We start from the raw sequence: 24,825 nt of genomic DNA, 5'->3' as shown, positions 1-24,825 counted from the left end.
TCACGTTCTTTTTGCATCTCCTGTTTCTTTTTCTGCCACCACTGAAATTATAAGGCTTATTTTAGAAGTGCTACGAGGGGGTGCTGAAATGTTCTCGGCCCAACCAACCAACTTCCTAAATTCTGAGTGTTATTTTGCCACCGTAGCCGAAAAAAGCATTATCTCATTTCATTAAGTGCCAATTTGTTGAAGCAAAATTCTATGTCTTGACATTGTTTCAGATCATTGATTGAACCATATCCACATCCTTCTCTTCTTGCTTGGACAGAACTTTTCAGCACTCCCTGGTATGTAATAAAAGTGAGCCAAGTATAGGACAATCAAGCCATTGTGACATCACTGATGAGGTTGCTCTTATTGGTGGAATGAGACATTATGACATCACAATCTCAGCTCTGGTTACCAGAGACTGAAAGTCTTCATACTACAAAGGGGTGATGAAAAGTTCTCACCCAACCACGAAGAGAACGACATGGATATGGTTCATTCAATGATCTGAACAAAATTATATATCACCTGACCCCGCCATGACAGCAAGAGCCTAGGGTTTGGCATGGACCTCCATACCCATTTTCCATGACGTGTACTTAAAAGCCTATTCGCTCCCCTGAGCTCACTTCCCCCTAATGGCTTATCCCCAGATGAGCCTGCGGGGGTAGGCATGTACCTCCATGCCCCCCATTCTGGGTCACATGATCTATGGCATCACCACTCAGCTGATCACACTACCACATGACCGCTCATCTTCTGATGAGCCCAATCTGGATTGGGATCACCGCCGCTGCAACAGCCCCAGACACCCCACGTCTTAAGTGAGCATCCTGTACTAATGGGGAGGGTGAGAGGGAAAACTGCCTCCGAGAGACAGGAAAGACCCTGTACCTCGGAGGCACATACTATCTATCCCCCTCCCATCATGCCCTGCTCCTTCTCTACCATACCCCCTCCCCTTTCCCCATCGCCTATAAGCTGCTTTTCAATGGGCAACCAACACGGGCCATCCAGCCCATTGTTATAGGCGCCCATCGAGATAGCTCTCGGGCTCTTTTTTATATTGAGAGTGCAAACAAACCAGCCTCAAGAATAGGGACAAAGATCAATTTGATACATTCAACCCAACACAGCCTGTGTTTTGGCATGAAGCCTGTGTCAGGATTTGAAAAACCAAATATAAATGGTATATTACCAAGAAACAACATAACTTTTATAAATATAAAAATAAATAAAATGGACTTTTGCCAAAATACATTAATAAGTATTAAAATATAATAATCATAGACCATACTATATTAGAATATAATAAGACACAAAGATCACATGGACAAAATAATCATAAATCATACAATATCAGACTACATGAAAAGATACTGATATACAAGTGAAATTCAGAAGATAATATAAGCCGCTGGAGGGATTAGGGGACGTCACCCCCTGAATGTGAAACCGTCAAGAAATATTGGACTCTGTGCCAGCTTAGGGAAGGAAATGTTTAGGTTTCTAAAACAGCTAACAGAAACAATTATGATCTGCGACCTAAATGTTTATGTTGGCAGTTCAGAACATAAATTATATGTTCCTGTTTTGACCCCATGGACAGTTAAGAAACAGAGGGTCCTAAAATGGATGCTCCTTGCGTAGGAGCCATATACATTATCACATTTTTAGCGGGCTCCTGTACGCACAAAAAAGGAGCATTAACAGCCATTACCTGCCCATGACAAATGGATTGCAGAGAAATGTCTATTGGTGCTGGATCTCTATATGTTTACAATGCACAATTATTATGTGATTTTTTTAGGTGGTTTTTTCAATAAATATACTGTTTAAACTCGACAGTGATCTTAACCATCTGAGATAGTAAACACCTATTATCATACAGTTTTTTTGGAACCTCAGGCCACCACTCAGAGCTCAAACTCGTTCATTGCTCTAAGCTTTATGTGGAAGCTCCTCATTGGATCCTTTTATATTTTCTAACCTCTTTTTGCTTTTGTAATAAATTTTTTTTGTTATTTCTTAAACAGTTTTATATAGACTCAAGGCTTAAAATATTAAGCACTACTTAGCTTGGTCTTGTGGTCTCTGGCTACGGGGAATTTCACACCAACATGTTTCGCTGGATAGCTTTATCAAGGTTTTACCCCTAGGATACAACAAAAGCCAATTACCATCTTAATACAGCACCACCAGATATTACCTTTACTAAGATGTATTAAGATGGTAATTGGCTTTTGTTGTATCCTAGGGGTAAAACCTTGATAAAGCTATCCAGCGAAACATGTTGGTGTGAAATTCCCCGTAGCCAGAGACCACAAGACCAAGCTAAGTAGTGCTTAATATTTTAAGCCTTGAGTCTATATAAAACTGTTTAAGAAATAACAAAAAAAATTTATTACAAAAGCAAAAAGAGGTTAGAAAATATAAAAGGATCCAATGAGGAGCTTCCACATAAAGCTTAGAGCAATGAACGAGTTTGAGCTCTGAGTGGTGGCCTGAGGTTCCAAAAAAACTGTATGATAATAGGTGTTTACTATCTCAGATGGTTAAGATCACTGTCGAGTTTAAACAGGATCTCTATATGTGTCACATTAGGTTAAAAACTTTATATTGAAAAAAACATGCCCTGCCAAGGATACCCATGCAAATTGTAACCTGGAAACTCTAATTGTTTGTAAGAACATAAGAATAGCCTTATTGGGTCAGACCAATAGCCCATTCTTATGGTGGCCAATCCAGGTTACTAGCAGGGCAGGATTAACCAATAGGTCAAGTAGGCACGTGCCTAGGGCCCGAAATGATCAGGGGGGCCCGATGAAGGAGGGCATCAACATTGTTTTTTCCAAACGGCGATGGGCCCCTCCAGCATCAATCAGCAATGCGGGCCCCACCCTGATCGGCAATGTGGCCTCCCCCTCCCCCCCCCCATCGACGGAAAGTAAGACAAGCAAGCAATGAGGGTAAGAAAGGCAACGGGAACTGTAATTGTGCAAGCGGTGCTGCTTGCCCAAAGCTTCCCTCTGACGCAGCTTCCTGTTTCCGCCTGGGGCATGGTGGGGAGGGGCGGGGCAGGGGGGGCCCAGTGTACTTGTGTGCCTAGGGGCCCTTGATGAATTAATCCTGCCCTGGTCACTAGTACCTAACCAAAACCCAAAGAGTAGCGACATTCCATACAGAATCCCAAAGAATAGCAAGATTCCCCCAGTGGCTTCCCTCATGTCTTTCTCAATAACAGGCTATGGACTTTCCTTCCAGGAACTTGTCCAAACCTTTCTTAAAGCCAGCTATGCTATCTGCTCTTACCACATCCTGTGTGGTACTAGATCCCTAGTTTGTATCAAGTTAAGGTACAACCTTGTATACTAAACTTGTTCTGTAATTATGTCAAATTGTAACCTGTCAACTATATAATATGTATGTTTAACCTGTAAGCCCTTCTGAGCTCTTTGGGGACAACGGGAGAGAAAACGAATTCAATAAATATATGTCCATTTCTCCAGGTACCTTAGAACAGACTCTAAATCAGCACATCCTGTTCTGAAATACTAGTGGATCCCTAGATGTCCTGACTGGGATGTCTCGATTCCAACGTGTATATGAGGGGTAGGGAACTCCGGTCCTCAAGAGCCATATTCCAGTCGGGTTTTCAGGATTTCCCCAATGAATATGCATGAGATCTATTTGCGTGCACTACTTTCAATGCATATTCATTGGGGAAATCCTGAAAACCCGACTGGAATATGGCTCTCGAGGACCGGAGTTCCCTACTCCTGGTGTATGTGCTTTCTAAAGTGTTGCTCTGTCTGACCTCCAAACTTTGTATATGACGCCTTAAGTTATGTGTACAAATCGATGTGCACAGCTGATTTGTACGCACAACTTAATTAATTAATTGACCCAATTGACGCCAATAATTGGCAATTTATTTATTAAAACATTTTTATACCGCCTAAAACCCTGGGCGGTTTACATAACAACATACATAAAAATAAAAACAATACTTATATAAATCATCAGATAATTGTATTTACTCCAAATCTCCCTAATATAAAAAAAACATTAACAATCCGCTAAATCCCCAATGTTTTCAGAGCAGCCAAGTACAAAATTTTGCACACCTCATAATCAATGCTAATTGGCACGAATTAAAAATTATACTTACAACTTGGAAAGTGCAATTCTATAAAATGTATACATCAGTTGCAGGGTACAAATTTGAAAAGGGGGTGTGGCCAGGGGTGGATAACAGCCATTCTTGAAAGTTACCCGGTCCGCACACAACCTACCATATTTCCCCAAAAATAAGACAGGGTCTTATATTAATTTTAGCTCCAAAAAATGCATTAGGGCTTTTTTTCAGGGGATGACATTTTTTTTTTCATGTACAACAATCATCTCTCCCTTCCTCTCCTCCACCCCAATTCTTCCTCTTTCCTTCCCCCCTTGCACCCCACCCCATGTGCAGCATCTTTCCTCCCCTCTCACCCATCCCCTTGTCCAGCATCTTTCTATCCCTCCCTCCCATTCCCCTGTGCAGCAGAACCCCACCGACCCTCCCACAGTGAGGCTGACATGCCTCCGAGGCATCCAAAAACAGTGGCTGTGGCAGCGCTCTGAACGGGCCGTTTTGTGGCCTTCCTCTCCTGGGCCTTCCCTCTAGAATTCAGTTTTGAGGAAACCCGGGAGATTCAGAAATAATGGGGGTTGAAGCAGAGTGGAATTGGAGGAGTGGGGGCGGAGCTTTATTTACTGCAATGTCAGTTTTCTCTACCCCTGGATGAGTCTTTGTGGTTATCGTGTTATAGCTCGCTTGCATTGCCTAATCTTACCACTACAATAATGTTTGCAAAAAGATGCCTGACCACTACGCAGCAGTACAAACAGTGTGAATCACCCTCAATGGAAGGATCGCCAAGGTGTTTGTTTCAGTTTTCGCTTGACGTGATTATCTTGAGTCACTGTAATGGAATGGCTCAAGTTCATGGATCCCGTCTAGTGCACTCTGTTTCTTGTACATAAGAACATAAGCAATGCCTCTGCTGGGTCAGACCTGAGGTCCATCTTGCCCAGCAGTCCGCTCACGCGGTGGCCCAACAGGTCCAGGACCTGAGTAGTAATCCTCTATTTATACCCTTCTATTCCCTTTTCCAGCAGGAAAATGTTCAATCCTCTCTTAAATCCCAGTACTGTATTCTGCCCTATAACGTCCTCCGGAAGCGCATTCCAAGTGTCCACCACACGTTGGGTAAAGAAGAACTTCCTGGCATTCGTATTGAATCTGTCCCCTTTCAACTTTTCCGAATGCCCTCTTGTTCTTTTATTTTTTGAAAGTTTGAAGAATCTGTCCCTCTCTACTCTCTCTATGCCCCTCATGATCTTATAAGTCTCTATCATATCCCCTCTAAGTCTCCTAGCTACGCTCAGCATTTTTGCTTGCTTGTGCCACAAAGGTATCTGTGTATTGGCTTCTGATGTTTTTTTGTTTGTTGTTTGCAATTCAACCAAGTGAGATTTTTGCAAGCAAATTCTAGAAGCCATCCTACATGTTCATTGGATTCCGAGTTACTGTTTTTCCAAGGTAAGAAAATAAGAATAGCCATATTGGGTCCATCTAGCCCAATATCCAGTCCCCACGATAGCCAATCCAGGTCACAAGCACCTGGTGTTCAATCAAAACACGTACCAACGTTGGACTGGCCAAATTTTGGCATCTAGATAAGTGTTGCTGTTTCTCTCTACCTCAGATAGTTTTTAGCTAATTTATAGATGAATCAACAAAAGCTTAAATTAAATTAAAGTTGTTTAAGGGTGGGAAGGAGGTTTGACGGAGATGATTATTTGGTGTTTACCATTCAGGATGAGAACCTGGAATAACATATAGGTTCTAAGAGGTTCTATTGCTCTGAGGTTTTTGCCCAGTTATGATATTTCAACCTCTTAGAAGAATTTTTTTGAGTATTGGGCTGCTGGGATGTTATATATTTGCAGGCCATTGACATTGATTTGTTGTTGTTTTTTTTTAACTTTATTTGGGTTTTTAATGCCAACAGAAAGTGCAATACAATTTATATACAAACTAGTCTTTAAGCCCGTTACATTAACGGGTGCTAGAGTAGATGTCTGTCTGGGTATTTTTTTTCTTTGTCTCTCTCTCCTTGCATGCTGCCTGTCTGTCATTTTTCTGTCTGTGAATCTCTCTGTGCCTCCTTCCTATGTCCATAGTGCCCCTTTCTATGTCCTTAGTGCCCCCAGTGCCTCCTTCCTCCCCCCCTTCCGATGCCAGCCTGCCTTCCATTGAAACCCCCCACCCCCTCCGTTGCCTCCCATAACCCTTCCATTGAAACCCCTCCATGCCAGCCTGCCTGCCTTCCATCCCCCTGAGCAGCATATTTCCATGGAAATCCCCCCCCGATGCCATCCTGCGTGCCTACCTTTCATTGAACCCCCCACCCCCCCTTCCGATGCCAGCCTGCCTGCTTCCCATTCCCCTTCCACTGAAACCCCCCCCCCATGCCTGCTGCCTGCTTGCTTGCCTCCCATCCCCCTGAGCAGCATGTTTTCATGGAACCCCCCATGCCATCCTGTCTGCCTTCCATTGAACCCCCCATCCCTCTTCCGATGATAGCCTGCCTGCCTCCCTCCCATTCCCCTTCCATCTGCCTTACTCCCCCCCCCCCCCCCCCCCCCCGCCACCGCCACCGACCCGGCACAATCGAAACCCCCATTGACCCTCCCACCACTACAGGGCTGACAAACCCGGCAGGAGCAGCAGCGTCGCAGGCACACTAAACGCTGCTTCGGGTCTTCTACTGGCCTAATTTCCTCTGCCGCATCCAGTAGAAGACCCGAAGCAGCGTTTAGTGTGCCTACGACGCTGCTGCTCTTGCCGGGTTTGTCAGCCCTGTAGCGGTGGGAGGGTCAACAGGGGGTCCAGCTCCAACGCTAGCAGCGGCTTGAAAAAAAGGAGACTGTGATGATAAGCGCGCATGCGCACTCGTGCCGTCACGACGGAACAGGGAACACGACTTTCGAGTGCGCATGTGCGCTTAACATTTTATTATTATTGATAATGATAATCAACCAAGCACTTATAATCAATCAGTATCTGTACAAAAGATAAAAATTCCCTCCCCATCCATCATTACCATCAGGAATAATACCAAAACAAAAGATTTTTGCACTTTGCAGCAATATTTTGCACTTTGCAGTGTTTTCTTTAGTATCGACACAGCGTTTCGTCAGGCAACAGGCTCTGCGCTAGACATCGAGAGTAATCTTTTTGGTTTGATTAGTTGTAATCTGGCACCATCTACTGGGCTTCTATTATACGCCCCTGAAGAAGGCTACTTTAGCCGAAACACGGCCCGTGTTGGGTCTGGTATATTTTAAAAATGATTTATTATGCCAGCCTTATTTTATGTATGTGATATATGTGTTATATTGATTTATGATGTTTCAATAAATTGACTGTCCTTACAGTTGTTTGATTTGCATCCCTTCCCCACTACGTTGTTTGGCTTTATTAACTGGCTTTATTAACTGTCCGAACAGATATCGAGTAGCACTGTGTTTAGTTAAGTGCCATGAAAATCTGTTCCTAGACCAGTTTGCTAGGGATTTTATAACTACAAGCTCTTATATAAGGAGCTTGTATAAAACACTAAAGTTGGCATGGTGCATTGGCACAGTGTTTGAAGTCTTCTTCCATTTCTACAATGAAATGTGATTTTTTTCACTCAGAAGATTCCCATTGTCTTGCTCTCACACCCCATTAACAATCCGTTTTAAACACTACTTGAAGAACCCGAATTGGCACTATGGCAATACGAGTACATTTAAAATCCAATATACAAGGCGGCTAGAAGTTTCTCTATTTATGCTGCTACCTACGTTCGAGGCTTTTTTTTTTCTCCACGTTTGTGACTGTTAGATACTCTGTAGGTTCCTTCCACTGCCTGGCTTGGTAACAACTGAAATATGAGTACATTTACCACGTAGGAGCCAAAAAGTCTTTTCCGGGTTCTTGAGAGCCTTTATGCAAAACTGACTTTCCTCCTTGGTGCACATATCAGAACAAGAAAATCATTATTGTATAAGGGGTTAAGAATGCTCCTTTGTCTTTTCTCTAGGACACAATCAGGAGAAATGACTTTAAAGTGAGTGCCACTCAATTAGATGGCCACTTGCACACAAATAACAGAGACACATGCTGACTCACAAAATGCCCTTCCATTTTTATGCCTTAATTTCACGTTTGGCAAACTGCCTGGTCTTTTATTTGATCTTGTTTGCTAACATAAATAACATTTCCTGGTTCAGTGCTGTTCGGAGTTGACCCCTTTAAATCTCCTCAGGGTTAATGGGTAAGGAGAGACAGAGAGGGTATGGGAAGTGGAGGGGCAAGATTAGTCAAAACTGGCATGGCTGTGATAGAGGGCTGCCTCCAAGGGAAAGCTGGTAAGTTCAAAACAAAACAAAATGGAACAATTGTCTCTGGATTTATTATTTATCACTTATAGCCTAAGTGGTTTACATTTAGGTACTCAAGCATTTTTCCTTATCTGTTCTGGTGGGCTCACACTCTACCTAGTGTACCTGGAGCAATGAGGGATTAAGTGACTTGCCCAGGGTCACAAGGAGCAGTGTGGGATTTGAATCCACAACCTCAGGGTGCTGAAACTGTAGCTCTAACCACCACACCACACACTCGGGAACCTTAGTTAATCAAAAAAAGTTTATTCAAATCAAATATCCAAATGGGAGCACTGACAGCGATTGAGGTTGGCTATTATGCCACAGTCGTAGGTGCAGTGGTATGTATGCTAATGTGCTGTGAACAATAAGATGAAGACTTAAAAAAACTTTAAACCCGGGACGAAGCTTTCAAAAGCAAAATGACAAGAGCTCCCGTCGGGTCAAAAGCTAAGTATTGGCTTCAACTAATTATAGTTCAGTTTATTAATTCCAGTGGGAGATTATGGAACCTGTGACGATATTTATTACCCCAGTAAAAACACCAGCGTCTTGCGGGTATTTGAGGCTCCATCGCCACTATGTAATTGCTTTCGACCTTTATGTACATCGGAGGGAAAGCCGATGCCGGAGCAAGCAGCAGGCCAGAGAAGGTGCTCGCACTGGCGAAGATTTAACAAGGTGCGGGGGTGGGAAGGGAGTGAGTGTGGCATGGTGGGGCGTAGAAAGAACATGGTGGGTGGCGCGGGAAGTGTCACCCCCCCAGGGTGCCTCCTACCCTCAAAACACCACTGTCTGTATTTATCCCATGCATTCCTGAATTCTGTCTGGTTTTTTTTGTCTTAACCTCTCATGGGAGGGAAATAGCGGCTCGTCAATGGCTTGGGTGGTCACAGTTTACAGTTTTGTGGAATATCATTGTCATATAATAATTTCATACAATACATTTGAGTGCCTGAACTTTCATTTTAAGCAACGTCTGAACACAAATGTACATATCCTCAGGCACTGCCAGTGTACTTTGCATAAAAGAGGACAACATAATTAAGGGTGTGGGGTTTTTGTTGTTTTTTTTTTGCTCCAAAAGCAGCAGCAACAGTGAGGCTAATAAAACACTTTTCAGAACACAGCGTACAGCCTGAGCAAGGCATGCTAAGAAATCCATAGAAGGAATTTGCAACTTCTCTGCTCATCTCAAGGCGAAAAGAGGTGCCACATTTTGTAATGTTTACAAAAGCTGTTTTATAAGTCCGGCATAGTTAATCTGTAAAGAGAGATGATTTTAGATGCAATGTATAAACACCTGGTGCTGCCATGGCTTAACCTCACAGAGCTTACAAGTGCATGGCACTATTTTTAAACCACATTTTGAAGGGGAGAGGAGATGGGAGGGGACCGGGAAGAAGGGTGAAGGGTCATGGATTTGATACACTGCCTTTCTGTGGATCCGTTCCTTCCAGTAACATAGTCAGCTCGTACCTCGATTTTGGGATGGGCCTAAGGGTTTACTGGGCGGGCACAACTCATGCGTTTCCTCTCTGCCCATTAGCATCCCCCCCTCCCCCAAAGCAGTAAAAATGTAAACCTTGGCTGGCACTGTCACCATTAGTGTAGGATCCTTCAGCACTGCCAGCTGAAGAGTTTTCTCTGGAACTCTACCCTGAGCAGTCTCATCTCCACTGCAGTTAGCGGAGCATTTCCAGCCATTGGCACTGGCATTGGTTCCCCCACCCCGTGCATGCAGGGGTGACAATTGAACGGAATGCACAGTAGGCGGGGATGAGAGTCCTTGGGGGTACTTCAGAAAGGACTCTGCAGCTGGCAGAACCCATGGATCCTATACTAATGATCACTGGCATAGCGAGGATGAGAGGCGCCCCTCCCCTGCACTCATCTCTGTCCCCCCCTTCTGCCTGCTGCAGGCGCCCTCTTCCCTTCCACCATGCCTCTAGTTGAAGTCATTGTTCGCGGTGGTCAACCACATGCTCCTTGCAACCCCATCGGCTCTCCGTCTGCCATCACTTCCTGTGCATTGTTGACCACCGCGAATGACGACTTCAACTAGAGGTATGGGGGAAGGGGGCATGCGCATGAAAGGGAGGAATGGAAAGAGGCTGAGGTGGTGGAGAGGAGGAGGGGTGCCGGCGCCCAGGGTGGACCGCTCTCCTCCCCCCTCCTTACTACGCCACTACTAATGATGTTTCAAGGTCTGAAGCGAAACTGGGTGGACTTGGTTCCTTCATATCACATGCACCAAGAGAAGTGAAAGAGTAACCTAGTGATTAGAGCAGCAGACTGGCAACCAGCCAATGATCCCACTGGCACTCTGTGACCTTGGGCAAGTCATTTAACCTTCCCTCGTCATAGAGCAGGGATTCTCAACTTATTCCTCGGAACACACCCATCAAGTCAGGTTTCAGGATACCCACAATGAATACACATGATTTTTGTTCCGAATAGAAACAGGGCATGCAAACTTATCTCATACATATATTCATTGTGGAACTCCTGAGACCTGACTGATTAGGTGTGTGCCGAGGACTGGGTTAGGAACCCCCTGTCTAAGAGTGTAAGCCCTCTGGATACAGGAAAATAGAAGGACACGGTACTACTCGAAAGAGTCCAGATAAGAGCGACTAAGATGGTTAAGGGGTTGGAGGAGCTGCCGTACAGCGAAAGATTAGAGAAACTGGGCCTCTTCTCCCTCAAACAGAGGAGATTGAAAGGAGACATGATCAAAACATTCAAGGTACTGAAGGGGATAGACATAGTAGATAAAGATGGGTTGTTCACCCTCTCCAAGGTAGAGAGAACGAGAGGGCACTCTCTAAAGTTGAAAGGGGATAGATTCCGTATGAACGTAAGGAAGTTCTTCACCCAGAGAGTGGTAGAAAACTGGAACGCTCTTCCGGAATCTGTTATAGGGGAAAACACCCTCCAGGGACTCAAGACAAAGTAGATAAAGACAGGTTGTTCACCCTCTCCAAGGTAGGGAGAACGAGAGGGCACTCTTTAAAGTTGAAAGGGGATAGATTCTGTACGAACGTAAGGAAGTTCTTCTTCACCCAGAGAGTGGTAGAAAACTGGAACGCTCTTCCGGAGTCTGTCATAGGAGAAAACACCCTCCAGGGACTCAAGACAAAGTAGATAAAGACAGGTTGTTCACCCTCTCCAAGGTAGGGAGAACGAGAGGGCACTCTCTAAAGTTGAAAGGGGATAGATTCCGTACGAACATAAGGAAGTTCTTCACCCAGAGAGTGGTAGAAAACTGGAACGCTCTTCCGGAATCTGTTATAGGGGAAAACACCCTCCAGGGACTCAAGACAAAGTAGATAAAGACAGGTTGTTCACCCTCTCCAAGGTAGGGCGAACGAGAGGGCACTCTCTAAAGTTGAAAGGGGATAGATTCCGTACGAACGTAAGGAAGTTCTTCTTCACCCAGAGAGTGGTAGAAAACTGGAACGCTCTTCCGGAGTCTGTCATAGGGGAAAACACCCTCCAGGGACTCAAGACAAAGTTAGACAAGTTCCTGCTGAACAAGAACGAGCGCTGGTAGGGCTAGTCTCAGTTAGGGTGCTGATCTTTGACCAGAGGTCCACCGCGTGAGCGGACTGCTGGGGACGATGGACCACTGGTCTGACCCAGCAGCGGCAATTCTTATGTTCTTACTGTACTTGAATGAAGCTCACCTTGAAATACTATTGAAATATGCTAGCTAAATTCAAGATTAATGGCTCTCACTGGTAGAGGTGTCTGCATTGAAACTGTGAATATTATGGAAGGACAGAGTTCTGCTCTAGGGTCATCAGACGTCTGGGAAAACCAGGACATGTCTTCTTTTCAGAGGACTGTCTGGCTGCCTGGATGGACTTTGCAAAACCCAGTAGTTTGTCGGGTTTTGGAAAGCCCTGACCTCCGGTCGCGTCTGAGCATGTGTGGATGACCGTCATATGCATCCGCGTATGCTCGGAGGCCCTCCAGACGTGGTCCGGAGGTCAGAAAAAAAAAAGAAAGGCGAGGCTTTGTGGGAGTGAGGCTGGGGGTGTAACAGAGCGGGGCTGGAGGCAGAACAAAGCAGGGGGGGGCAGAATGGGATGGGCCCATGTGTCTGGGTTTTTACGTTGGAAAATCTGGTAACCCTATCCTGCTCCACCCATATTTAGGAAGTTATATCTTGCTCCAGATCATTTTTTGTTTACTTTTCCCTAGAGCAGCCATTCCTAACCTGTAGGGTCATGAAATGGTTAACTGTTGTTTAAAATATTGCTCTGGCCTACATAGCTGAAGAAAGTTTACAATCTATTGACTTCATCTGCCTAAAATGTATGTCCCTGCCTTACCACATTGTAAGCTGAATAGATAAGAGTTTGAGCCATGATGTACCCTGCCCTTCTGTACATTTAACATTTAGAACTGTAAGAGTTAGATAAGTGACCTGCTAGTGTGAGCTTAGGACCAATAATAATTGTAGAAAAGTTATAGAAGTAACAAATGAAAATTGTAGTTTTTGCATATATTAGTTTGCAAAAAGGGCATAAAAGTCCTGTTTCTGACACTCTAGTAGGCAGGCTATTAACTGCACTAGAGTCCGGTATACCGTAATAAATTTCTTGTACTTTCTTCACGCCTCTGACTTTGTGTGTCCAAGTGACCTTTCAAACCCAGTCCTCAGGGCACACCCAGCCCCTCAATTGCATGCAAATCTAACTAATAAATATTCTTTGCAGATTTCCTGAAAACCTGATGGGACTAGGGTTACCAGACGTCCGGGGGTTTGAGGACATGTCCAGGGGGGGGCCGGATGGCTTTTCAAAATCCACCACATTGTCTGGGTTTTGAAAAGAAATCGCGTCGGGAGGGGGCATCCATGCATGCGTGGATGCAGCGCAGTGATGTCATGCCCACGTGCGCATGCATGTTATGTCATCGCGTCGCCTGCGCGGATGCCTTCCTGCCCGACAAACAGGCAATGGGGGGGGGGGGGGGCAGGGCTGGGGGCTGAGCTAGGACACAACAGGGTGGGGATGTGTGGAACTGGGCAGGCCTGGGCCTGATGTAAAATCTGACAACCCTAGATGGGACTAGATTTGTCTGGGAACCGAGTTGGGAATAGCTGCATTCTAGAGCACCATTGTTCATCTTCCCATGTTAAATTGTTAGGCCAGGACTGGCCCTAGTATTATGAGAACTAGCATCTGCCTTGTGTGGCAGAACTGGGCAAAGGGGGAGGGGCGTAGGGCATCAGGAAAACAGTACCGGAGCTGCAGTCAGTGCAGCATTGGGCCTTTCAGTATAATGCCACCCTAAAGCCCTGCTGCCTCCTGCCCCCCTTCAACAGGAAGTTGGCATCGTAGGAGGCAGGAAGTAGCAGACTTTGAGGGTAGGCCTGTGCTCTAGGTGCCTGAGTTTAATTCTGCTGCAGCCTCAGCCAATATGAAGGTGGGATGGTGGTGGGAGATACCTTATTCACAACTTGGGGGGAGGGGGTAGAGAAAGGGAGATGAGATGCTGGAAACAGAGGGGTGGGGGTGGGTAGCGAAAGGCAGATAAGTTGCTGGACACCTTGGGGGAGGAAGTGGAGATGCTGGACTATGATATATTTAAGCGTCTCAATCATGTCCCCCCTCTCTCTACGTTCCTCGAGCAAGTATAGCTGCAATTTATTCAGTCTTTCCTCATATAGCTGCAATTTAAATGAGGAAAGACTGAATAAATTGCAGCTATACTTGCTTGAGGAACGTAGAGAGAGGGGGGGACATGATTGAGACGTTTAAATATATCACGGGCCGCATCGAGGTGGAAGACGATATCTTCTTTCTTAAAGGACCCTCGACCACAAGAGGGCATCCACTGAAAATCAGGGGCGGGCAATTTCATGGCGACACCAGGAAGTACTTCTTTACCGAAAGGGTGGTCGATCATTGGAATGAACTTCCACTGCAGGTGATTAAGGCCAGCAGCATGCTAGATTTTAAAAAGAAATGGGATATGCATGTGGGATCTCTAGCGGGGTGAGGTTCGGAGGGTGGGCCATTAGCGTGGGCAGACTAGATGGGCTATGGCCCTTTCCTGCCGTCATATTCTATATTTCTATGTTTCTATCTTATGGCTGCAGGAGCCACTTATATGCCAGTACAAAAGGGTTCTGGGTGTGTATAGGGGAGGGCACATGTTTAAGTATGAATGCAGTGATTACAGTGGCTTATGGGCATGGGGCCTCCTTTCCATGGGTCCCTAACCCACCCCCAAGACGGCTTAGGCTGCCTCTGTGCAGGACGATTAGGCTTTCCTATGCCAGACTGCCAGGTGATGATGGTCTGGAGGCTGAATTTTAAAGGTGTGATTGTGATTTTTATGGGGTTGGAGGGGTGTCGGTGATCACTGATGTAGTGTGTGGGGGTCTGTATTATGTGTTTGCAGTGCTTATTTGTTGACTTTAGGTGGGCTTTTGTGACTTAGACCATGTTTTACATGGTCTAAGTCACAACGTCCAAGTTCCGTCGATCCTGGGCTGAATAACTTTCGGTTATACATGCAGTACGACTAAGTCTAAGCTGGCCCACGTCCCCGCCCTTGACACTCCTCCTGGAACGCCCCGCTTAGCTTTGGTCGTTCAGCAGCACTATGAAGGCCTTGGTCGTTTAGAAATACGTCCAAAACCCGGTTTTATTATTGGCACTCGGACGTATTTTGACAATGTTCATCCAAGTGCCGACTTAGGCCGGTTTTTGGACGTCTTTCTCTTTCGATTATGAGCCCCATACTATTTTGGGGCATGAAATTTTCAATAAGCAATGAGGTAATGCACCGCATGGCATATTTCTTCAGTTCCTACGTATTTTGCATACTTTGTTGTTGTTAGGTGCCATCGACATGCTCGAATCCTAGCGACTGAAAACTTGGCATATGGGCAGCTCTCGAAGACTGGAAATGAAGGCCAAGGTCCTACAGTAGAGTGCATTAAGAGCCAAATTTAATGCACTCTACTGTTTGCCCGCCTAAGGTTTTCCCCGGTATTTTGGGGGCATGGCAGCGGGACTTGGGTAGGGACTTGGGGGACAATTTCTTGTTAAAAACCCTGACTCGAACTGCGGGCTTGGTACATAGTGCTGAGCTCCGTGAATGTCATTTTCGAACTGTCATGCGGGCCTACGCCTCCCAGAGTCAGGCTTACCATATGGGTTGTATTGATACTCAGTTATGTATCCGCTGTTCGGTGGCGGTGAATTCTTACTTTCATGGTTTCTGGAGTTGTGAGGGGATTCAGACCTTCTGGACGGAGATGGCCTCCTTTTTACAGGGCTTGTTGCGGACCCCTGTGCCAGTCTCCGTGCAGTCTATGCTGTTTGCCCAATTTTCCTTCTTGTATATGTACAATTCTTATGAAAAATTATTTCTTAGTAAATGTTTTATTTTGGGGAAGAAATGTATCTTGTGTTGCTGGCTGTCTTCTGAACCACCTTCATTCTGGTATTGGAGGAATCGCCTCCATGAACTTATGGGTTGGGAAGCCCGTTTGGCTCGTTCTTCCCGACGCCGGAGCAGAGACTTTGTTCACATTTGGACGCCCTATTTGAACATTTTGCCTCCTGAGAGTCGTAGCCGGGTCTTGAATAGACTCCATCTCTGACACTGTGCTTCTAGATGTCTCTGCTGTTCCCTGCATGCAAGTCTTCTGTATATGGGGGGGGATGGGGAGGGGTGGGTGGGGGGTAGGGTTGTCTTTGTTGGGGGGTGGGGGTATGGTGGGTCCGGGGAGGACATAAGAGTCCAGTCCTCCGCGGGTGTTTGATGAAAATGCATTCCATGGTTATTATTGCTGTTGTACTTACTGTTGCTTAATAAAATATATTTAAACATAAGAGCCAAATTTAGCGTCCTCAAAAATAAGGTAGAGAATAAGTGAAAAAGGCCCGGCATAATTTCGAAATAACACAATTTTGATCAAAGATTTTAACTTCCATCGAACGGTAGAAGGGAAAAACACCCTTAAAATAAAATTTTGGAAGCAAAGACTTGGCAAAAAAAGGCTGTGGGATTTTAACCTGTCTCTTAAATTCAGTCCGGTTGGACAAACATTCCCAATTATTTTTTTACACGAGATTTCACACAGGCACTTTCTGACTTGCATCGAAGACTAAAAAAAAAAAAATCACCATTAAAAAAATGAGCAATGAAACTGACCTACAGGCTTTTGATGTGACTGGTAGTAACTCCTGAAATTATACATCATGTCCAATGTTAAACAAACCAGTTTCAGAACTACGGTACTTATTGTAGGTGGCTTCCGTCTCCACTTCATCTCCTGTTAGTTAAATAACCGCAATCCCCATAGTAACAGATTATGACGTCCTGGGCATTCATTTAAGACTATAATGCGGTCCCAGGAAGTTTAGCTTAGTTGGGTGTGAGTGGCTTCTTTCAGTGACACGTAAACAGCTACTAACAGTGTAAATATTAAAAAAAAAATTTCTGATCCCTTAAATGAGTTAATTAGGTTTCTAAAACAAACCTTAGTATTTAAGGGCTCCTTTTACTAAGGTGCACTGGCGTTTTTAGCGCGCGCAGGAAATTACCGCGCACTACTCCGCGCGCTATGCTTCTAGAACTAACGCCAGCTCAACGCTGGCGTTAAGGTCTAGCGCGTGCGTTAAAACCCAAGTGCACCTTGGTAAAGGAGCCATAAATGTAGTTCTTCCCCTTTTCTTTCTGTTCCCGTTTGTCTAGTTTGTTTATATGTCACGCTAACCCCCCTGTATCGTCTGTTTATTTATTTTTTCCTTTTAAAAAATGTTTTACCAAATGCAACTTATGTAATGTTCTTTTAAACGATTGTACACCACCTAGAAGCCATATTCCCCCTCCTTTTCTAATGCGCTGCACGGGTTCTAGCACCGGCAGTGGCGGTAACTGCTCTGAGCAGTTACCGCCACTGCCGGCGTTAAAACCCACGCTATGCGTTAGTAAAGAAAGGGGGGGGGGGATAAAGGGCTCCTTTTACTATCCTGCGTTAGGGCATTAATGCGTGGAATAGCACGCGCTAGACACTAACGCCAGCATTGAGATGGCATTAGTTCTAGCCTCATAGTACGGGTTTAGCACGCGCTAAAATGCTGCGTGCGCTAAAAACGCTCTCACAGCTTAGGAAGAGGAGCCCTAAGGGGTAGAAACATAGAAACATGGAAGATGACGGCAGAAAAGGGCCACGGGCCAACAAGTCTGCCCACTCTAATGACCCACCCCCTAATTTCTTCCTTGAAGTGATCCCACGTGCTTATCCCATTTTCTCTTGAATTCCAGCGTGCTGCTGGCCTCAATTACCTGCAGTGGAAGACTATTCCAACGATCAACCACCCTTTCGGTGAAGAAATACTTCCTGGTGTCACTATGAAATCTCCCACTTGGACTAACAGGACTACCCGACTGGCCCCGCGCCTACAACGGGTGACCGCGCGGGCCTCCCAGCTCCATGTTAAGTTCGCCCGTCGAGAAGGGCTCTCGGGCTTCCTAGAAACAGGCATCTGTGTTGCTGAAGCTCCAGTGGCAGGTGCCTTTGACACCTGTTACACAGTGAGTGCATTCATTTTGTCCCCTTCTAGTCAAGCTCGTCTTTAAGGCATCATAACCTATTTGAGATGCTCCTTTTGGGCCTTACTTTTCTGTGAGTGCTATTGTACCCAACGCTTCTTCAGTTGCTGGTTTTGCTGTAGATACAAATGGCTCACACTGGATACCTCTGATGATCCTAAAATACTAATTTATAAAATACAGAGACAGGCAGTGTATGTGAGATATGTCATAGAAAAAACACCCTTAATGCTTAATGCTCAAGATTCAATATCAGATCAACTTCAATAGGGAGAAAAGACCTCAGTGTCTAGGGGTTCACTAAAAGGCTACCCACATAGACAAACTGATCTCAAATAAAACTTGAGACCAGAAGACACATCCTTGGTCAGAAAAACTCCCCAAAAAAGGAAGACACGATAAGATAACAATTTATAAAGTGAGCCTATTCCAGAAAAACAGTCTTATAAATCTTAGCTCACAAATCACTTATCTGAAATTCGCTGTCTTCAGTCCATTGATACTAGTGGAGACTTGAACGCAGGAAAAAACCGGTTTTTTTCCTGCGTTCCTGTGTTTCCTGCGTTTTTTCCTGCGTTCAAGTCTCAAGTTTCCACTAGTATCAATGGACTGAAGACAGCGAATTTCAGATAAGTGATTTGTGAGCTAAGATTTATAAGACTGTTTTTTTGGAATAGGCTCACTTTATAAATTGTTATCTTATCGTGTCTTCCTTTTTTTGGGAGTTTTTCTGACCAAGGATGTGTCTTCTGGTCTCAAGTTTTATTTGAGATCAGTTTGTCTATGTGGGTAGCTTTTTAGTGAACCCCTAGACACTGAGGTCTTTTCTCCCTATTGAAGTTGATCTGATATTGAATCTTGAGCATTAAGCATTAAGGGTGTTTTTTTGTGTGCATTTGGATTTATTTGACATCCTTCTTGATTTATATTTATATTTTGAGATATGTCATAGAAACATAGAAATAGACGGCAGATAAGGGCCACGGCCCATCTAGTCTGCCCACCCTAATGACCCTCCTCTACTTTTCTCTGTGAAGAGATCCCATGTGACGATCCCATTTCGTCTTAAAATCAGGCACGCTGCTTGCCTCGATCACCTGAAGTGGAAGACTATTCCAGCGATCAACCACTTTTTCGGTGAAAAAGTATTTCCTGGTGTCACCGTGCAGTTTCCCGCCCCTGATTTTCCACGGATGCCCTCTTGTTGCCGTTAGACCTTTGAGAAAGAAGATATCTTCTTCCACCTCGATATGACCCGTGAGATGTCAACTCTGTTAATGTCATTTGTGCATGTTTTTGGGGTGGTGACACTGATATCCAGCGTGAGCCATTTGTATCGAATTCTTGAAACTACTGTAGGTTCACCAGCAGTTCTTCATTGGTCCCCTTGTTTCTTTTTTAAATATGTTTTCCATTTACTGCATCTCTGTGTCACAATTTTCACATTTAATATATATATAAAGTAAGCAACATCTCAGATGATGAATGAGACATGATATAGAGGAGGGCTAGTCGCGAAACGTAAGCACCCCCCAAATATCAGATAAGTTGGTTACTTTAAATATATTAAATGCGAAAATTGTGACACAGGGATGCAGAAAATGAAAAAGATATATATAGAAAAGAAACAAGGGGTTCGATGAAGAAGTGCTGGCGAACCCTAGTTTCAATTATTTGATACAAATGACTCACACTGGATACCTCTGTTAGGCCTAAAATGCTAACGCAGTGTATTTGATATATGTCAACTCTGTTAATGCCATTTGTGCATGTTTTAGGGTGGAGATATTTTGTTTCCTGGTATCTTTGTTTGCAGTCAGTGATAGTGTTTGTTTTATCTTATTCAAGTTTCCAAGTTTATTTCAAGCTTGATATCTCACCTATCATAAAACGTCTAAGCGGATTACATTTAAAATAAAGATAATAAATAGTGTGGAGACATTACATGGCAGTGGAGGGGAAAAAAAGAGAGGAGGAGCTACAATTCAAATAGGAAAAGGGGAAACAAAGAAACATAGAAGATGACGGCAGATAAGGGCCATAGCCCATCAGGTCTGCCAACTCTACTGATCCACCCCCAAGTCTACTATCCTAGACTTGGGGGTGGGTGAGTACATAAAGCCTGGTCTTCCAACCTAATAGGATATACACAGCCAGCAATTTAGACCAATTTATGTAAAAGCATCTGAAAAACGATATGTTTTAAGAACTTTCTCAAATTGAGGTAAAGATTTTTCGAGTCTTAAATGAGTTGGTAATACATTCCAAAGTTCAGGGCTCTATATAGAAGACAGTACAACAATAGATATCAGATATTGTTTCTTGAAAGGAAGGAACGATATGACAATTCTCATTAATATATCGAACTATCTTTAATTCTAATCAATATATATATAAAATCAGATGTATCTGTGTGTATGTATGTATGTATGTATGTTCCAGCATATCTCTGAAATGCACGGAGAGATTTCAAACAAACTCGGTATACATATCACGTACTATCTGGGGGAAAAATACTGTGGGGGTGGGAAGGGGGTGACGTATTTTATAGAGAGATTTTATACATATAGATGGGGTTGCTTTGACCAATTGTGTGAAGCTTAGGGAATGATGTCACACAGTCATTAAACAGCATATAAGGTAGTGCAGCTGTGCTGTGGAAGTTTGGGATACATAAATATCCGGGCAACGCCGGGTGATCAGCTAGTGCCCTTATAAAGGGAATTACAGTAGTCTAAACAGCTAATCACAAATGAATGAATTAGAGTATTAGAGGGGTCTTTTACTAAGGCGCACTAACCGATTTAGCACATGCGAAAGATTAGCATGCGCTAAATGCTAATGTGCCCATTATATTCTATGGGCGTGTTAGCATTTGCACACGCTAAATCAATTATCATGCACTAAATTGGTTAGCGTGTGCTAATTCGGCAAGCGCACCTTACTAAAAGACCCCTTCAGAGGGATTAATTAAATTTCAGATGGAGAGTATGAGTCAAAGTTTATAAAATGTGCTTTCTAGGAATGCCCCCTGACCCCCCCATGATATTTAGGCATCCATTTTATAGAATAGTACATAGAGCAGTTGCACCTGGGGTGGTGGTGCCCCTCCCCATCCTATTCTCCATCCCCCCCCTCCTTCCCAACCCCCCCTGCTCCACCTGTGCCCCCATACCTCTTTCATTTTCCCAGCACCAGCAGCATCATGAACTTGCCGCCTGCATCATGTCGGCTCTCCTAATGACGTCAATTCCTAGGTGTGCGACCCAGAAGTGACATCAGGGAGAGCTGACACTGACGTGGGCAGCAAGTTCCTGATACTGCTCGCAAGGAGAAAATTAAAGGGGTATGACAGAAGGGAAGGGGTGCACGCATGTGGCAGGGGAGGTGTAGAGGAGGATGGGTGTCGGCGCTCTCACCATGATGATGCCCAGGATGGACTGCCCCCCCCCCTCCCCTTACTATACCACTGCGTGTATACAAATTGCTGCCAATTAACATGAATTATTGATTGTTGATACCTAATTAGCTAATTAATTTGTGCACAGATCTGCAATCAGAGTCCAAATTTGTGCACTCAACTTTGGACGATCTATGTAGAATCCAGGGGTTCGAGTCAGCAAGCCTTCTGCAAAATACCTGGGAAGTTTTGGACATCCTACGCAAAATGGGGCTTAGAGCAGATAATAAAAGGACCTAGACACCCCAGTACTCTGACATGACCAGAAGATTCCGTATCCAGAGGAAACCTGTTGCAGCCCTGCTTTTGGATTGCACGCGGAGAATGTTTTGGAACGAGAGTTAAAAATATGACTGGCCAAAAATACCTTGTTTATTATGGTCCCATCTAGTCCCGTGCTAGCACGTTCCTTTTAAATTTCAAGCACAGGCCAGCAAGACAATTGCCATTCTGAGTTGCGATTCAACTGGGAAGTTCGCTTGTGGGCGATTTGAAATCGTGGAAGTGAACACACGAGCAACAAGAAGAAAACTGCCTACAGGAATTAGGAGAAAATTAGCTAAACTCCTGCCACTCCTGGAAGTGATGTTGGGAACCACCTGTGTCAGGAGCTGTCACAATTTCCCAGAGACATGAACGAATAGAAAACAGCGTAGGGCTTAATTACTATTATTAATGTAACAACAGAATACAACTTTAACAAGGGGCCAACAGTAATAACCTCACCTCTCCCCCCCCCCCCCCATCTGTCCATGTATGCCTGGATTCATAAAAGCAGCTAGCCCAATTTTAGGGGCACACGAGATCTACTGCACATTTCCCTTACCCGCAAATGAAGGGCCCTATATTCTTCCCATATTTTAAGCCATTTGGCTCCCGATGAGGTTATGGTACTGCTCAGCTTTGCAAGGCTCGAGTCCCACACTTACATGCACGGTATATCCATTTCATGCAACCTCTGCCTTGTCTACTGTTCAAATTAATTGCAGCCCCCCCCTTCCCCCTCCCCCCCAAGCAGCTGTAAAAATATAAGAATGTAAGAATACTTCCCCAGTGCATTAAAAAAAAAAGTAATTCTGAGTTGTCACTGCTGCAGGGAAAGAGCCCTGCAGCTTTCTTGTCAACTTGATAATGCTGGTTCCTGCCAGAGTACTGGTAGAAAGAAGCACCAGCAGTCCTTGAAGCGTTTAACCTCTGGCACCCAAGCCTCCTTCATTTCAGCTTCACTCAAAACTAAAACCGCAAGTGTAGGCTGCCCAAGACAAGCAGCACCTCAGACTTCCCCTGCTCAGGCACAAGAAGAGTTACAGTTACAAAGAAAAGAAAAAAAAAAAGTTTCTTTCCATTACCTTTCTCCTGGATTTGAAGCAGCTCACTTTGCTGCTTTTGCAGCCCATCCCTGGCCCCTGGACTCTTAATGGGAGATTTTTTTTTGCCCTTTTGTGGATCAAAAGTGATACGGTAATCGCTCCATGTCCCCCGGTCTTCCTTTCGGGCTTTCTCTAACAGTCCCCATACCGAACCTGAAACAGCCCTGAACTTTATGCATAGAGAGCGTTGCACCTACCATAAATAACCGAAAAGAAGCACCCGTAAGAAATGAGACCAAGGAGCCACTTTCACGGACAGTTGTTATCGAGCAGTGGTCTCAAACTCAGACCCTTTGCAGGGCCACATTTTGGATTTGTAGGTACTTGGAGGGCCTCAGAAAAAAATAATTAATGTCTTATTAAAGAAATGACAATTTTGCGTGAAGTAAAACTCTTTATAGTTTATAAATCTTTCCTTTTGGCTAAGTCTTAATAATAATATTGTAATTTATAGCTAAAGAGACATATGATCAAGAAACTATTTTATTTTACTTTTATGATTTTGATAAACATACCAAGGTCCTCAAAATAGTACCTGGTGGGCCGCAAGTTTGAGACCACTGTTATATAGCCACATATTTTGTTTTACTAAGCTAAAGCGTTTATCGCGAAGGCTTTAAACTTTAGGGATCCTGATTTTGAATCTTAGCCATTTTGTGCTTTATCTTGGGGATGAAATGTGGCTTTAAAACTATAAAACATGCAATTTTTAAAACAAAAAATGACCTCTGCTGTAAAAGTGGCATTTGGTGGGCTTTGTCTCTCCCGTTTCTTTCTTGCAATGACCGAGTTTCCCAGGAACCCAGACATTTATTCAAAGCAGGGCAGAAATTAGGGAGAGTGCTCCAAAGCCCATCTGCAGGCTATGCCTCATTTAGTTTGAAAATCACATAGAGGAATGGCAAACTTTCTAATATATATTTTTGTGAGGTAATCAAATCAATATCAGTATAGGACTAGGTTATCCTCACTCAGACATATAGTTTCCAAATGTATCAAAATCTTCATGTTTTCATCCAATAAACTAAGTTCAATACTCTTCTCCCTCCGTATTCGCAGTTTCAGCAATTGCGGTTTCAATTATTCACGTTTTTTTAGCTTGCTGGCTCCTCCCCCCAAATTACATCAGCTTGCATAGAGAAATCGCTGATTCCAAGCGTTTACAGAGAAAATCACTGATTTCCAGCGCTTTCTTCATCATGTTTTGCCACCTTCAGGAACAGGCCGGGTCTTTCACCATGTTATTCGCGGTTTCACCGTATTCACGATAGTTTTTAATAGAAAACAGCGAATAACATATGAAAAAGTCATTCGTGGTTTTTGTGTATTTGCGGGTCTGTTAATCCCCTATCACAGCGAATATGGAGGGAGAAGAGTAATCTCATAACATTCAAGAAGATTTTAAGTAACTTCAAAGGACAGATTGTCAGCTTTATTCATTCAGTGATAAGAAGGAACAGACCTCAGCGGCTACATATGCACTAGTTCAAAGCTGTTACAGTGCAGATTTCAGCATTTAGTTTGAGACAGCCATATGACCCCCTATGGCAGCGGTCTCAAACACGCGGCCCACGGGCTGCATGTGGCTCTCCAGGTGCTATTTGCGGCCCGCGATCAACACAGCATTTTGGAGCAGCAGCGTGTCTGGCCAGCTCAGTCGAACGTTCCGTTCAAAACCGCGGGATGGCAGCTCCTCGCGCTATCCACTCTTGCATCGGAAGCCTCTCTGACGTCATAACATCAGAGAGGCTTCAGATGCAGGCGCGGATCTCGCAAGGAGCCGCCACCCGCAGCTTTGAACGGAACATTCGACTGAGCCGGCCAGACATGCTGCTGCTCCACAAGGAAGAGAACGGAAGGGGAGGGGAAAGAGAAATGCTTCTGCTACATAGGAAAGGGGGACCCTAGGGAAATGCTGCTGCTGCTGCTGCTGTACAG

General features: G+C 44.5%; 1 protein-coding gene across 1 annotated transcript in view; it reads right to left on the bottom strand.

Moving 5' to 3' along the window:
- The window catches only part of CCDC69 (coiled-coil domain containing 69), a 48,983-nt gene extending 25,935 nt beyond the window's left edge, over nucleotides 1-23,048 (bottom strand). The window contains exon 1 of the mRNA XM_033927765.1: nucleotides 22,867-23,048. Coding sequence (XP_033783656.1) covers nucleotides 22,867-22,914 — 48 coding nt within the window. The 5' untranslated portion in view covers nucleotides 22,915-23,048. The remainder of the gene's footprint in view (nucleotides 1-22,866) is intronic.
- Nucleotides 23,049-24,825: the final 1,777 nt, after the last annotated feature.

This window comes from Geotrypetes seraphini, chromosome 18 (genome assembly GCF_902459505.1).
Source record: "Geotrypetes seraphini chromosome 18, aGeoSer1.1, whole genome shotgun sequence".
NCBI lineage: Eukaryota > Metazoa > Chordata > Amphibia > Gymnophiona > Dermophiidae > Geotrypetes > Geotrypetes seraphini.
Note: the sequence above shows the minus strand (reverse complement) of the source record. Positions and strands in the feature narration are given on the sequence as shown.